This window comes from Typopeltis vanoorti, chromosome 1, assembly GCF_054136105.1.
Source record: "Typopeltis vanoorti isolate ZY-2024b chromosome 1, IOZ_Tvanoo_1.0, whole genome shotgun sequence".
NCBI classification, from domain to species: Eukaryota; Metazoa; Arthropoda; class Arachnida; order Uropygi; family Thelyphonidae; genus Typopeltis; species Typopeltis vanoorti.
This window is the reverse complement of record NC_143549.1, coordinates 54,124,776-54,142,491: the sequence shown is the minus strand read 5'-3', so window position 1 is coordinate 54,142,491 and position 17,716 is coordinate 54,124,776. Positions and strand designations below refer to the sequence as shown.

The following is a 17,716-nucleotide window of genomic DNA, read 5'->3' as shown; positions in this document are numbered from 1 at the left end:
ATAATGGCAAATATCTGTTGGATTTCTGCTCAGGACATGGACTGGTTATTACTAACACCATGTTCCAACATAAAAATGTGCACAAATTCACATGGAGAGAAGAGGCTAGGAATAAGAAAAGTCTCATTCACTATGTTATTGTTGATAGTGATGTTTTCTCCCTGGTGCAGGACACCAGAGTGTACAGAGGATTTGAAATTGGAAGTGATCACTATTTAGTCTTGAGCAGGATAAAATTGAATTTCATATTGAAAAGAATAACATGTAAGAAAGTTTTAAAGCGAATAAAAGTTGAGCAGCTCTCAGATGTGAACTGTAGACTAAAATACAGAAATATTATTGAAAAGAAAATGAAAGAGTTTGAGAACAGGAATCAAACCTTGGAGATTCAGTGGCAAACTCTGAAGGAAACATTGATTGATTCTGCCAGTGAGGCATGTGGTGAGGTTGTGTGCAAGGATAAAAAAATCAGAACTCCCTGGTGGACACAGGAAGTTAAAGAGGCAGTGAAGGAAAAGAAGAAAGCATATCAAAAGTTCCTGGCAAATAAGTCAGCTTTTACTCTTACAGAATACAGAAACAAATGTAAGAAAGCTAAACAGTGTGTAAAACTAGCTAAACAAAAGTCATGGGAGGACTTTGGCAAGAATATAGAAAATAAATATCAAGAAGGTGGCAAAATATTCTGGAGGTTGTTGAAGAAGCTTAGGAATGGAGGAAAGAGTGCTGTAAAAGGAGTTAGAGATGATAAAGGTGACATAAAAACTGGAGAAAAAGATATCCTTGAAGTATGGAGTAATTACTTTGAAAAACTGCTAAATGAAACAAGCAGTGATGACAGCACAGTGATAAAAAACACTGACCAGGCATGCAGTCAGGAATACATATCCATACTTGAAGTAGAAAAAGCCATCAAAGGCTTGAAATGTGGAAAGGCAGGAGGAGTAGATGATATTTGACCAGAAATGCTGAAGTATGGTGGTATAAGAGTCTTACAGTGGCTGCACTGCATAGTTCAGAAAGCCTGGACAGAGGGACGAATTCCTGATGATTGGAGTAGAGCTCTCATAGTACCCATATATAAAAAGGGAAATAAAACTGAATGTGAGAATTACAGAGGTATTTCCCTACTGAGTGTTCCTGGCAAGATCTATGCAAGTATACTTGAGAAACGGTTGAGAAGAACTGTGGAAGAAAAGCTTGGTGAAGAACAAGCTGGATTCAGGCCAAATAGAGGCTGTCAGGATCAGATCTTCACTTTACGACAAATAGTCGAGAAAGCATGGGAATATAACAAAGATCTGTATTTAAGTTTTGTTGATTTGGAAAAGGCATATGACAAGGTGCCAAGAGAGAAGCTATTCAATACGCTGCAGTTATATGGTGTCAATGGGGCATTATATCAAGCAATACTTAGTCTTTATTTGAGTTGTGAGTCAGCAGTTAGAATTGAAGGAAGTACAGGAAGATGGTTTAATGTTAAATCTGGTGTGAGACAAGGATGTACATTATCCCCTCTGTTATTCATTATCTATATGGATCACATTATGAAGGAATGTGGTATTAAACCTGATATCAAAATTGGAGATGTTAATGTCAGCTCTTTGCTTTATGTGGATGATGTTATACTTCTAAATAAATCCGCTACAAGTCTGCAAGATTCTCTGACTAAATTGAATAGCTGTTGTAATAGATATGGTATGAAGGTTAGCAATAAAAAGACAAAGACAATGAAAATAGGCAGAATCATTGAAAATGTCAACTGTGTTGTGAATGGAGAACCTGTGGAACAAGTAAAACATTTTAGCTACTTGGGCACAATTTTTACTGAAGATGGTAAACTAAATATAGAAATAGACAACAGAATCAGCAAAGCTGGTATCGTGGGAAGTCAATTGAATAAATTCATATGGAATAAGAAAGAAATTAGTCGGAACACTAAATTAGCTGTATACAAAACTGTGTTCAAACCAATTTTAACTTATGGATCTGAGAGCTGGGTCAGAAGTAAAACACTTGACCAAAGACTAGAGACCGCAGATATGAGAGTCCTGAGAAAGATTAGAGGCGTGAACAGATGGCATCAATGGCAATATCATATTAAAAATGAGGATATTAGGAAAGAACTTGACATTGTCAGCATCCAGGAATGCGTTAGCAGAGCTAATCTCAGATGGTATGGTCACTTAAATAGAATGGGAGAGGAAAGATTAGCAAAACAAGTGTTCTCTGCCAGGTTGGCAGGAAAACGACCCAGAGGAAGACCAAGATATAGGTGGATTGATACGGTACAAAGTGCCTTAGACGATAGAAATATAAGATCTGATAATGCTGGAGTCTTGACAAGTAACAGACTGATTTGGAGGAAAATTGTAGATAGGAAGTTAGTAATGATGTAATTTTTTCATGTAGTACTGTCATATCCTGTACACCCCTTGAGGGTACATGGCAGGAATTTGATGATGATGATGATGATGTTTTTCTTTTCTTGCTAGCTGTAGAAGAATCGGACTTGCTTCCTTTGGACAACATTATTATTTTTTATGTGATAAAATTTTTATCAAGAACATAACATTAAACAATCGCAAGGTTTGCAGACTATAAAAATCATGTATGAATGGAGACCACGCGAAACACCTCAGTGCTTGTTCACAGCATGTGCAACACTGGCGAATGCAGCTGGCACCGGAAAGATACGACTAGTGATGAGGCGTGAAGCGGGGCGGGAATACGTACATATAAGAAACTGCTTAACTCTGGATTCGTGTAAGTTGGGGTATGACTGTACTTAATAGCTTTCATCTTTAGATAGAATAAAACAAAACATTAATGTGATCAGTATATAAAAGAAATGGAAATCAACAACTGCAATAATACATGACAAATGCATAAAACCTGATACAAAAAATGAAAACTTTTTTAAAAACATGATACAGCAATAAAGATTAATTCTACCTTTCATGCTTTCCTTCTTGAGCTGATATTAACAATTCTTGAATTTTCTTTGTTATTTGTTCTGTTTTTCTGATAACTTCTTCCTGAGTTGGTAGTTTTTCACTGACAGAAAGGCTAGTATGATGTGCAAGAGGATAGTATGATATTGAGGTTTCAGATGGTGGGCTCACAGAGCTGCTACGACTTTGATGACATGAACTAAAATTGTAAATGGAACATTATCCTCAAATTGCTTAAAGGATGAAGAAAAAGAAAGAAAAAAAGAAAAAAATTATCCATTATCGATAGTACTAAAACAACTGTCTAGAACAAACTGATTAGAATGACAGAGAAATGTGTCAGATTCTGGGGATTTTAAACTGAGTGATAAAAGAGAAGCAATACTTCAATGCAACTGTACATAACCATTTTCCAAACAGTGATTAGAAATGCAATGTTTAGTTGTAACTTTTTAAAATTTTTTTTATTAAATTAATTTTTTTTTAAAAATAATCATTATCATAAATTAATTTTTATTCTATGAGCTGATTGCAACCTAACAATCTCCATTTTGCCATTAGTTGGCTGAAGCTGTCAGTGATATACTAATGCATTATGTCTGTAAATTTGTTTATGAGATTTCTCCATTTCGTTAGAGGAAATTATGAATCTCTGAAAGAAGAGTTATGCTTAGGTCTATGACTGGCTAAATTGGCCCAGCATGGGAAAGAAATCAAATAGAGTTAACCACCTTACCGACCATTATGGGTCAAATACGCATCCTCATGTGCTTCATATCCATCATATATTTCAATGTAATATCAATGGTATTGCAATTTTAATATGACATCTATAGACGTCTTGGCCGGTAGCATGGTTAATTCAGCACATCATAAAGGAAATTTTAACATAAGCTCCTTGAACAGACAAGAATGATGCATATTGAAACCCCTTTCACAATAGTGACATATATACTACCCCCCCCCCCCCCAATGATCTTCCAATTTTTCAGGTTTTCTGCTTCAGTCATCCACCTCTCTCTCTCTCTCCAGTCAGTTTTTCTATTTCATCTGCCCATCTTGTTTTCGGGTGTCCTTGTCTTCTCTTTCTGGTTAGTATCCATTCTGTTACTTTTCTGGTCCATTTATTGTCCATTCCTCAAGCCAAATGTCCTGCCCATCTCCATTTGGATGCTTTTAAAATTTCTACTGTATTCAAGATTTATGTCTGTGATCTGATCCATTCCTTCCTCTTTTTACCCATTAGTGTTATTCCTGGGATGATTCTCTCCATTCTTCTTTTCATCACAAGCATTTGTTTAGTTAGTGCCCAGGTTTCTGAGCAATAGGTGAGTATGGGTAATATGCATTGGTTGAATACTTTGCTTTTCAGACAGATGGGCAAGTTATTTTTGAAGATGTAGTTCAATTTCCCAAATGAATACCAGGCTAACTGCATTCTTCTTTTGAATGCAGTTAGTCAGTAATCCAAAAGTTGTCCCAAGTACACATAAGAGAAGACTAATTCTATTGGGCTCATCGTATCTATTGAACATAACATTTGTTTTATTCTTTTATTTTAAGACCTATCTTCTTGCTTTCTATGTTCAGTATATTTCTTGTAGGTTTTGTGCTGATTATGAAATTAATACAATATCATCTGGCTGGCCTGATTGGCAGAGTAGTTAGAATATCTGTTCTCCAGCCAAAAGGCTGAGGGTTAGAATCCTGCAATGGGCATAGTTGTTTGTGATTGTCTATGAAAATACTAGTGGTCGTGATGAGCAGTAGGTGGCATTGGTGTAGATGACGCATTGGATATGGAGAGTTGTAGAGTAGGTGCCCTCTCGCGATGAGTCTTTGGACTTCTTAGAGGTGTCATATAATAATCTGTGTATCTTAAATTGATTAATTTTTCACTTTTTATTGTTATGCCTTTGGAACTCCAGTTAATTTTTTAAATAATTTCCTGAAGTGCTGCTGTAAAAATTTTAGGGGATATAGAATCTCCATCTTATCCCCCTTTTGTATAGGATCATTGCTTTCTATTTGTTGTCTTATAGTTGCCGTTCCTTTTTTATATATTTCTTTTAACAGTTCCACATATTCACATGGTATGGACTGATTTTCTAGAGTTTATATTATCATCATTATCAAATTCCTGCCATGTACCCACAAGGGGTGTACAGGATATAATAATACTAGATGAAAAATTTACATCATTACTAATTTCCTATCTACAATTTTCCTCCAACTCAGTCTGTTACTTGCCAAGATTAAATTCCACAGGTTCTCCGTTCAAAATGCAGTTGACATTTTCAACGATTCTGCCTATTTTTATTGTTTTTGTCTTTTTATTGCTGACCTTCATATCATATCTATTAGAATAGTTATTCAATTTAGTCAGGGAATCTTGCACACTTGTAGCAGATTTATTTAGAAGTATAATATCGTCTGCATAAAGCAAAGAGCTGACATTAACATCTCCAATTTTGATATCATGTTTGATACTACTTTCCTTCATAATGTGATCCATATAGATAATGAATAACGGAGAGGATAATGTACATCCTAGTCTCACACCAGATTTAACATTAAACCATCTTCCTGTACTTCCTTCAGTTCTAACTGCTGACTTACAACTCTAAGACTAAGTATTGCTTGGTATAATGCCCGATTGATACCATATAACTGAGCGTATTGAATAGCTTCTCTCTTGCCACCTTATCATATGCCTTTTCCAGATCGACAAAACTTAAATACAGATCTTTGTTATATTCCCATGCTTTCTCGACTATTTGTGAAGATCTGATCCTGACAGCCTCTATTTGACCTGAATCCAGCTTGTTCTTCACCAAGCTTTTCTTCCACAATTCTTCTCAACCGTTTCTCAAGTACACTTTGCATATATCTTACCAGGAACACTCAGTAATGAAATGCCTCTGTAATTTTCACATTCAGTTGTATTTCCCTTTTTATATATGGGTATCATGAGAGCTCTACTCCAATTATCGGGAATTCATCCCTCTGTCCAGGCTTTCTGAACTATGCAGTGCAGCCACTGTAAGACTTTTATACCACCATACTTCAGCATTTCTGGTCGAATATCATCTACTCCTGCTGCCTTTCCACATTTCAAGCCTTTCATGGCTTTTTCTACTTCAAGTATGCATATGCATTCCTAACTGTATGTCTGTTGAGTGTTTTTTAGCACTGTGCTATCACTGCTTGTTTCATTAAGCAATTTTTCGAAGTAATTACTCCATACTTCAAGGATATTTTTTTCTCCCATTTTCATGTCACCTTTATCATCTCTAATTCCTTTTCCAACACTCTTTCCTTAATTTCTAAGCTGCTTCAACAACCTACAGAATATCTTACCACCTTCTTGATATTTATTTTCTATGTTCTTGCCAAAGTCCTCCTATGACTTTTGTTTAGATAGTTTTACACGGTGTTTAGCTTTCTTACATTTGTCTCTGTATTCTCTAAGAGCACAAACTGACCTATTTGCCAGGAACTTTTGATATGCTTTCTTCTTTTCCTTCACTGCCTCTTTAACTTCCTGTGTCCACCATGGAGTGCTGATTTTTCTATCCTTGCAGACTACCTCACCACATGTCTCTCTGGCTGAATCAATCAGGGTTTTCTTCAAGGCTTGCCACCGAATCTAAAGTTCGGTTCCTATTCTCAAACTCTTTCATTTTTTCTTCAATAATCTTTGCGTATTTTAGTCTACAGTTCACATCTTAGAGTTGCTCAACTTTTATTCGCTTTAAAACTTTCTTACATGTTATTCTTTTCAATATGAAATTCAATTTTATCCTGCTCAAGACTAAATGGCGATCACTTCCAATTTCAAATCCTCTGTCTGGTGTCCTGCACCAGGGAGAAAACATCACTATCAACAATAACACAGTCAATGAGACTTTTCTTATTCCTTGCCTCTTCTCTCCATGTGAATTTGTTCACATTTTTATGTTGGAACATGGTGTTAGTAATAACCAGTCCATGTCCTGAGCAGAAATCCAACAGGTATTTGTCATTATTATTAGCTTTGCTCTTTTCTCCAAATTTTCCCAATATATTTTTGTATGTCTGACAATCATTTCCTACTCTGCTATTTAGTTCTCCAACAAGGACTAACTTTTCCTTTTTCATTGTATCAGATGCTTTCTCTAAATCCTCAAAAAATTCCTCCACTTCTACTTTAGTAGAACCTTCTGTGGGACCATTGGCACAAATAAGTCTCACTGTCCAGTTCCCCATTCTGATATTTGCCCACATCACTCTACTTGAGACTGCCTGCCATTCAAGAAGATTAGCCTCGTATTTAGTGTTGAATACTATGGCTACTCCTTGTTTTCCTTGATTGTCATTGACTGAATATAACATTTTGTATTTATTGCTCAGAAAGATCTCACCAACTTTTGTCTTTTTTGTTTCAGTCACCCCAATTATGTCAATCTGGTACTTATCTAATTCCTCAGCTAGCTCCATTTCTTTGCCATTCAGGCTTCTTATGTTGATAGAACTGATCTTTAACTCTGGTGATATTGATTTGGGGTGTGTTTTCAAATTTTTTCCAGTATATGACTTTTTGCCCTGGTTCCCTGGCGAAAACAACGGGCACCTTGTTAAACCGGGCGACGCCCCAGTCGGCGTGAAATTTTGTCATGTTGTACCATCATTTTGTATTTTGGTTTAAGCCAATAAGAATACAATTTGGTAGGCTAAATCCCAAATTGGCAGCCCATCCTCATTCGTTCAGTATCCAGGTAGATATCCAACAGGGTGCACCACGAGAAACTGAGGATTGGACTTTAAGTCAGAAGCCCTGGTCGGTTCTCCGCATTCCTTTAAAGGCTATGTGGAGGTCTCCTCTCAGTTATACAGGTTTTCCTTCACGTCATAAGAACCTCTAAGTCCTATTTTAGTGTACACAGACTAATTATTTGTTCTGATTGGTTTCTTATTTATAACTGTAAAATTATAAATAAACAATGATGATGAAGGTAGACATGAAAGAGGGGGGGAGATATAGTGGCAATTGTTATGAGACAGTGTGGTGTAACATGGAGGTTGATAGGAAGACATATTTAGTTGGATGTTGCTATAAGCCTGGGAATGTGGAAGGTGGTGATGAAGAAATGTATAAACAACTTGGGTTAGTGAGCAAAGGAAGGGTAATGATTATGGGTGAATGTGGAACTTAAGCATGAAATCTGGAAAAAGAAAGCACTTTGGAGGAAGTATAAGAATGAATGGTAATAATCAATCACACAAAGAGTATAAAGAACAAGCCAGAAGAGTGACTCAGTAAGGGAAAACAAAAGGAGAGTATGAGCAGAAATTGGCAAATCAGGAAAAGAAAAACCCTAGAGAGTGTTTTAGATATGTGGCAAGTAGAAAGAAGAATGATCATGGTAAGATGATGTTAATTGATGAAAATGGTAGAATGGTAACTGCTGCATAAGACACTGTTGATGTATTCAGTTATCAATTTATAAGGGTGTTTCATCCTGATCAGGGTGGAATCATTAGGAACTTAAGTGTAGAGGACATAGGAGAGGATGGCTTAATTGTAAGTGACCAGGAGGTATTTGAGGAAATATATAACCTCGATATCAATAAGGCAATAGGATTTGATGACATATCACCACGCATCTTAAGGGAATGTTCCTGGGAATTGGCAGTAGCATTAGTATGGCTGTTTAATAAGTCTTACAACAGCACAGCACAGGTACGGAGGGAGGGTAACATTGTTCCACTGCATAAAGGTGGTGAAGGCTGTAGCTTCAAATTATAGGCTGGTCTGTATATCTGTAGTTGTGATGAAGGTCCTGGAGAGATTGATGAGAAGCAGGATACAGAAATGCATTGATAACAGCAGTATTCTCTGTGGTTATCAGCATGGATTTGTTAAGAGGAAGATCATGTTTCACTAACTTACTTATGTACTATAACAAGGTGACAAATACCTTAGAGAGGGGAGATGCATATACAGTGGTGTACTTAGTTTTTGCAAAAGCTTTTGATAGACTGCCGCAACAAGCACTTAAATAAATTGAAACAGATGGGATTGGATAACAGACTTCTGAGTTGGATCAGTGACTGGCTGTTGGATAGGTAATAAAGTATGGCTGTCGGATGTCATAAAGTATGGGGTATGGTATCCCGAAAGAGAAAGGTCACGACCGGTGTGCTGCAGGGGTCAGTTTTGAGGCCATCGTTGTTCAATTTGTATGTTAATGATATTGGAAAGGGTTTAACTAGTGATATGCAGCTGTTTGCAAATGATGCAAAACTGGGGAGAGCAATATAGAATCAAGCAGATGCTATGGCCTTACAAGAGGATTTGAGGACTTTATCCTTGAGGACCATGTCATACTTTGCATGAATGGATAGGTAAGTGGAAATGTTCAATGTTGCAAAGTGTAAGGTTTTTGAGATTTGGTAAGCAACGATGGGATGCAAAGTATAAACTTGGTTGGGGAAACTTTAATGGAAGTAGAGGAGATGAGAGATCTAGCAGATCTCTCATCTCCTCTACTTCCATTAAAGTCCTGAAATTCAGTGGCCAAGGACAAGGACCTGAAATTCAGTGGCCACATTGCACAAGTTGTGAAGATATCAGATAATGGCAATCATGCAGAGGACCCTGACATGCAGAAATAAAGAGGTTATGATTCCATTGTATAATCCATATGAGGCCTTGATCAGGCCTCATATGGATTATTACAGATCAGTTTACAGATTTGGTCACCAGGTTTTCATTAATGACATGTTGGAAAAGGTCCAGAGAAGATTCACAAAGGTAGTCAAGTGGTTTTTGGAATGTGGAGAATGAGAACAGATTGAGAGAATGTAAGTTGCATAGCCTCGTAAATAGGAGGAAGGGGGGGCAGGATATGATTGAGACATATAAGCTAGTCAGGGATTGTTATCAGGTTGACTTGGAAGAGATTTTTCATAGAATGGGAGAGAGGAGTAAAACAAGAGGCCATTGCTGGAAAGTGCATAAGGAGGGAGTGAACAGAGGAGTGAGGAGTAGGTTCTTTGCATGGAGAGTGGTTGGTGAGTGGAATGCATTGCCTGAGTGTTGTTGGTGTAGTCACGTTGAATTAGTTTAAGGCACGGTTGGATGAGCATTGTGTGCAATAGTGTGTACCTCCCACAATGAGTCTCTGACTCTGTGGAGGTCAAATGTTGTTAATAATAATAATGTCTTTCATTGCCCATTGGTGGAAGAACATTGTCCGGCGTTTTGGAGGTGTTAAGTGGCCATTGTCATATTTCGTCTCTAGAGTAGTAGGGTTTCTGTCCCACACTTTCTTCCTACATGCAATGCAGATGAAGGCCTCTCTGTTCACGCTCTCCACACCGTAATTTTTCAACTATGGAATCAGTACATACTCCATTCAAAGGTACAACTGTATAGTGATTTCTGAAGACCAGCTGCCAGATAGTACACTGAACCTGCTGGTAGCTCTTTCAGTGAATAACCCTGCCTTACTTTGCCAGGTTGTACCTGGAGGGAGTCTAAGTATGGCAGCTTGCACTCTACAAGTCACACTTGGAGTCTGGGCTCTCTCTCTCTCTCTCTCTCTGCGTGAAAGTGGTGACTTAGTGCATTTGTTCTCCAACAAATGCACCAAGCCAAAAATTCAGCATCACTGGCTCCAATCAAGTTGCAGCTGTTGAATGCACACATCTGCTCTCGCAAACTTCCATTCTTCTTTCATCCTGATGGCATCATTGTTACTTCACCGAAAGATAAAGCTGATGTCCTAGTATTACTCTTTTCCTCAAACACCTGCATAGATGACCTAGAGAAATCACCTCCTATCATACCAGCATTCATGCACCATATGCCTCCTGTCATTTTATGAGCAAAAAACATCAGAAAAATAGTAAATAATTTGGATACTTTAAAGTCTTCTGTTCCTGATGGCATCTCTCCAAAAGTTCTCAAGCATTGTACTCAGACTAACACTCATCCTGTATCATCTCTACAAATTATTATAAATATACGCACACGGACAAAGAAATTAGCACACCAAGAAGGAAGCATAGGATTCAACTGAGATTTTATTAGTGTAATGATACAGGTGAGTGATGCACATGATGGCAAAAACAGAGCTGAAGAACAATTACAAAGGGATCTGTGGTACACAATCCGGCCATCATCAATAGCGCACTGCACCGCCTCCTGCGGCGTTACATGCTGCAATATGGTCTCCGGCATGGTGGCAAACAGATGCCTGCTGTTGTCCTGTGGCAGACTGGCCCACACGTGTTAGACGCTGTGCTCCAAATCTCGGATATTGCAGCACGGTGGGAGCTGGCGTTTCAGCTGCTCCCAAACATGCTTGATAGGGGACAAGTCTGGGGAGCAGACAGGCCATGAAAGTGTCTGTACACGATGTACGCAGGCCTGGGCAACCCAAGCTGTGTGTAGACGGGCATTATCCTGCTGATATACCGCTCCTGGCATCCCAGCCAGGAATGGGAGAACGTGGGGACCATAGGATGTCATCCACATACCGCTGCCCCGTCAATGCGCCACGTACCACTATGAGGGATGATCGGCTATTGTAGGTTATGGCTCCCCAGACCATAATGCCTGCAGTGCGGGAGGTGTGGTGCTCAATAGCGAGGTCAGGATTGTGTCCTTGACCAGGGGGTCCTCCACACCCGGACACGATAATCATCTGTCCCCAAGACGAAGCAGCACTCATCACTGAAGACCACACATCGCCAGTCTGTGGCATTCCACGTTGCTCTCGCCTGGCACGAGTGCAAACAGAGTCGACGATGTTGTGGTGTTAATGGGAGCACACGTAAGGGGCACTGGGATCGAAGATTCGCCTCCGCGAGGCATCGGGAAATTCGTGGGCACACAGGAGCCCCTACATCTACCTGTATAGTGGACCAGGTCATCGTGGGATCCCTCCGTGCTTGCCGCACGATCCGTTGATCCTCTCTAGCATTGGTCCTCCTGATCCGATCGGTGCCACTCTGCTGTGTGGCAGAGCTGGAACGTGTCCACAGCGGCAAAACACTGTCGGACGGTACGGTCAGAATGGTTCACGTGCACACCTACACGGCACGCTGACCACCCTCCGGTTTTCAGGCTGATGATCATGCCTCTGGTCAAAGTCCTTAAATTGCTTAAATCGACGTCGCTGGTGTCTACCTGGCATTATTGTCATTCTGTACTCTAGCTTGCGTCGGTCGGTGCTTTTCGCTTTAATCGGCTATCGACTACACATCGGCTTTATAAGGCTGCCGGTGTGCTTGCAGTGCCACTGAGGGTGTATGTGGGCATGTGCAATCGCACCAAACTTGGATCATTTGTATGCACTCTAGCTATTGGCTTAGTTTTGCCACTGTACCATGTTTTCTTCCAGGTGCGTGTGTGTATAATACTTATCCAAATGCATAGAAGCAATCTCATATCTATCCTATTCCAAAAAAAAGTCTACTGTCAAACTACTGACCAATTGCCAACACCTCTGTCTTCTCCAAAATAATGGAAAAAGTCATCAATAGCCAACTCCACTACCTAGAAGTCCACCGGCATTGATTCTGCCATTCAAGATCCACAGCTGACTTCTTAGCTCACATCACCTACCAATGTGTGCATTGGAAAGGTTAGGAAAAACTTGTGTTGTCACCCTGGTAGTAAATGGTGACATTTACTACTAAACAAACTGCCATTCATTGATCTTCCTGCAACACTGAAGCCAGCTTTCTCTCTAATCGTTTTCTGCAAGCCATGGTAAATGACTCCAACTCTCTCTCTCTCTCTCTTCTAGCTTCTCCAGCAATCCTGGAATACTACCTACTCTCTTATACCTAAATGACCTACTCGCAATCACCAATAATTATTGTTAAGATTAGAGTAGTTGATCTTAACAATAATGATGATGATCGAAAAAACCCCAAGAACATGAAAGGCACATATTCTACCAACATAACCTTTCTGCCTAAGAGTTAATTATAAATAGGACTGCAGGACTGTTACTGTTGAAGTAACAGTCCTGCGGACTTAAGATCCAGGATCTTAACTTTAATATAACAACTTACTCTCTCTCTCTCTCTCTCTCTCTCATGTTGAATTGGAACATCACTTTTGCTGTAATAAAACTATCTATATGAAATTGTTTTCTGATGTTGTCATAAATATATTGAATATATCTTTGATGTAGTTATTTTATTTTTATTTTATTTTCCACTAGAGGTCAGGCTAGCAAATATCCCTTGATTCATATGAGATGAATTGAGGGATATTTCTCTAGATTCGATAATCTTTCTTTCAAGTTCATCATAACACACATGGATATTAGAAGTTTGCAGCCAGTGTAAGAGGTGTTGGCGGCCTTCATCTGAGTTAACAGAGAAGAGAATATGGCTAGAGAGAGAGCGCTGGTCCTATTGTAGGATATGTCTCTTTGGTGTTCTTTCATATGTAAAAGGATGGATTTAGCTGTCTGGCCATAATATGGTTTGCCACATTCACACATTAGCGCTCTAAAAGCCTCTAAATCCCAGAATACAAATAAAATTAATCTCATCAAAAAATGCGATTCTCTAAAATGTATGCAGAATCGTCCCATCATCCCATCATAATTCTACCTTTTTTTTAAAAAAAGTTGTAATAAATAATTCTTCCCATCCACTTTCATCGACAGAAGAAAGTGTACTTGTTAAAGGTCTCAATTTTGCTATCGCTCCTACTTCCATACCTGAAGAACTATTGTTAACCAAGATAGAAAAGCAGCATCCTTATTACCAAACAAAGAAGCAAACCTTCTTCGCATGGAAGCTATTTTCACCATAAATCATGCAAGACCACCATCTGACAACATTTCTCATTCTGAAAGATCAGCTATTAAAAACTTAAGAAATAATAATGACATCATTATTCTCCCTGCAGATAAAGGGAATGCTACTGTCATCTTAGACAAATCTGATTACCATAACAAAATTTTGGAACTACTAAACACTGACACTTACTCTGAACTAAATAGTAACCCTACAAAAGAACTGCACAATAGGACCAACAATTTATTGAAAACCACCTCAGAGTTACCAAGAAACATCCGTCTTTCCCTCAGGTCGATTCATCCGCTAATCCCACGATTATATGGACTTCCAAAGATCCATAAATTAAACTCTCCACTTAGACCAATTGTTGAAGGCATAAACTCCCCTACTTACAACCTATCTAAATACCTTGCATCCTTTTTAAAAAGCCTATCTGGAAATTCCTTTTCTCATATAAAAAATTCAGCTGATTTTGTAGACATCAAACTCAACAAATCAGATTTAATGGCAAGTTTTGATATTTTTTCTCTCTTCACGAGTTTACCTATTCAAGAAGTCCTCCATTTTCTCCAGAACAAACTATCCAAGAAATTCTTTTTCTTACTCTCTCACCGTGTAAATTTAGGATACTTCAAATTCGAAAACAAGATTTACAAACAGAACTCAGGATTGGCTATGGGCAGTCCGCTCTCTCTCCGATTCTTGCTGATATATTTCTTAAGGATTTTGAAGAAAAAAAGCAATTAATTCCTCAACTCTTAAACCCAAAATATGGTATCGTTATATAGACGATGTAATCTGGGAACACGGTGTCAACAACCTAAATTTTTTTCTAGACCACCTCAAAAAGTTTCATGAGAAAATCAATTTTACCTACGAACTGGAATCCAACAACTGTCTCCCCCTTTCTGGACATAAAACTTACAAGATGCGCTGAAAATATCAAAATCTCCATTTTTAGAAAACTCACACACACAGACCTTCATGCTTTTTCCCATCACTACCCTCTGCAAAAATATGGTATTATTTCAACCCTGGCACATCGAGCCAGATCTTTACTAACAGATGAAACAGAAATTGAAAATGAACTCCGTTTACTAAAAAGGACTTTTGTCAACAATGGTTTCTCTCTTAAAAAGATTGATAAATGTTTCCAAAACTACACTCCATACTGAGTAGACCTAAAGTGAAATATCTCCCTATTCAGTATCCAGGAGTCTACAAGATTTTGTGTGAATGTGGCAAACCATATTATGGCCAGACAACTAAATCCATCCTTTTACGTATGGAAGAACACCAAAGAGACATATCCTACAATAGGACCAGGGCCAGCGCTCTCTCTAGCCATGTTCTCTTCTCTATTAACTCGGATGAAGGCTGCCAACACCTCGTAGACTGGCCACAAACTTCTAATATCTATGTGTGTTATGATGAACTCGAAAGAAAGATTATTGAATCTAGAGAAATATCCCTCGATTCATCCCATATTAACAACAGCCTTAGCTACAATCTTTCTGATGCACTCGAGGCGGCTCATTCACGTAGTCAACTTCAATTGGAACTTCAGCATGCATTTCTGTTTTAAAATGTACTATTGTCTTTTATACTAGATCTGTTGATGTAATTTTATCATGTCTCTGTTATTTTATATAATTCTTTGCCTGTGATACCTGAAGAAGTTGATACTACGAAACTAGTAGTATCTTAACATTAAACCTTATTCTTTTTCATTTTCGGTATACAGTCATTCAAACTAATTTTTTATAACATTATCTACAGAGTAAATATGAACGATAATATATATATATATATATATATATGTGTATGTATGTATGCATATATTCCAGATGATGACCTTAATATGAAAGTCGAAACATCGGGAAATTAAAATAATTATTGCTAACACAGTTAGCAATAATTATCACCATGTAAAGGAAAGGATTTATCTGATTATCTTAAGATAAATGCAGCAGATTCAAAGGGACAAAAGATAGATAAAACAGAGGTAAGAGAATACTGAGAAAGTAAAATCATTCATATATCTTGTTTCATTTATACATAAATAATATATAGGAAATAATCTGACTTTATTTGAATTTTAATTTAAAAATGTGGATTTGAATCAAAACATCAGCATGGATGTCCGAGACCATCACCTCTTAGTGGAGGTCTGAAGTGAGTGAACAGTTCCATATTTGGTCACTAGAGCAAGGTTTAAGGTTATCCAATATTTAGTCCACTCACAGCACTTATATAATTAGACCCTATTGCAAATGGAAGTCAAGAAAGGTTGAAAGAAAGAGAAACAGATTATATGTGGGATAAAGCAGCAATTATTTCAAACTTTCCAGATTTCTTTCACTTATACAAGGTAGATTCCAAATGTTTCTGGCCTAACATACAAAATTTGTGGTAATTTTAAATAGCACCATCTATGGGGAGGTTAGTGTACCAGTTTCAACTCTCTGCCTGCGTCATTCAGTTGGAGGCACTAGTTTGACTAACATGTGGCATGCCAAGTGGCTGTAAAAATTGAGTACCACGCTGTGATAAAGTTTTTTTACCAAACAAGGGCTTTCGCCAAGTGCTATCAAACAACAATTAGGTGGTGTTTATGGGAAGCTTCTCCTTCATATTCCACCATGGAGGAATGGGCTAAAACAGTTTTGCCTAGGAAGAGAGAGCATTGAAGATCCTCGTGATGGTCGGCCTGTGAAAGTGATGACTGAGGAAAATGTCTCACTTGATGAAGATCAAAGATCAGCTGAAAATGAAAGAAATCTCGGCAAGGTTGAGGACCTGTTCCTGCAAGTTTTTAGAGCTTTGCCAAGGGAATCAGAGAAAAGTGCTGGAATCCATTGTCACCAAGGGTGAAACCATGGTCCCTTATTATGATCCAGTTTCCAAAAGGGGATCATAATAAGGAACACCATTGACTGGTGCAAACCAGGCAAAGCACTGCCAAGAAAAGCCAAGGTCACTTAGTCCACCAAGAAGATCATGGCAACAATCATTTGGGATTGCCTCAGAATTCTCTTCACAACAGAATATTGTCTATTTCCAAATTTAATTTGCCTTCTTTATAAAATCTGTGTAAATACCTGAAATATTTTACAAGTATCCCTCGATTAACACGGTTAATTAATTCCTCAGTGTTATCACATATATCAAAATCGAGTTAATCAAATCTAATAATCCATGGTAAAAATTACAATTCTTCCATGATCGATTACTGTATTAATAATTCGTTTTATATGGTACTCTTTTAGGAAAGATAAAAAATGAATGCAAAGTAAATGTTTAAAAATGCTTGTACCTACATTAGTTACTGCAATTTTTTTTATCAAAAGAGTCGTTTGAACAGTTTTAGTTTTTTTCTTATCGGCATAAATTCTACGATAACAAGCAAAATGAATCTCCAGACCTCGACAAACAAGCAATAAAACATAACGAAAAAACACTGGAAATATAATACATGATGGTACAAATTAAGTGGATATTGAATCCAACATTATTTCATAGCCGAATATAGAAACTAGAAGAGTTTCGTGCCGAATATATAGAAACTAAGTTTCAGCAGAAGCAAGCATAAGCAACCTTATGGGCAACTCATAGTAAAAGTGGAGTAAGCTTCAGATCACTTTCCTTAGTATTTTCCATAATGTAAAGCACATCTCCTAGAGAACATGTATGATAAATAAGCCTTTGGCTCTCTATTTCAGTAATACATGATGGTTTATTTATTTTCAGTTACAATCTAGAAATTATTGAACAAAGATAAAAAATCAACAACTAAACCATACTATACTGACATCGGAGGTCATGGTATCTCTCAGATAACATTTACTGTCAAATATCATAAACCTTTACATAACATGTGTTAAACCAAACTGACAGCAAAAAAAGTGCGGAATATCACTCGTAACATATGAATGCATAGCTACTCATGA

The 17,716-nt window shown here is 37.9% G+C and overlaps 1 protein-coding gene across 1 annotated transcript in view; it reads right to left on the bottom strand.

Annotated features, from left to right (window-relative positions):
• Positions 1–17,716, bottom strand: part of Git (ARF GTPase-activating protein GIT1) — a 707,749-nt gene that overhangs the window by 92,727 nt on the left and 597,306 nt on the right. Inside the window, exon 19 of the mRNA XM_090400625.1 lies at positions 2,956–3,153. Within this exon, the coding sequence (XP_090256751.1) occupies positions 2,956–3,153 (198 nt within the window). The remainder of the gene's footprint in view (positions 1–2,955; positions 3,154–17,716) is intronic.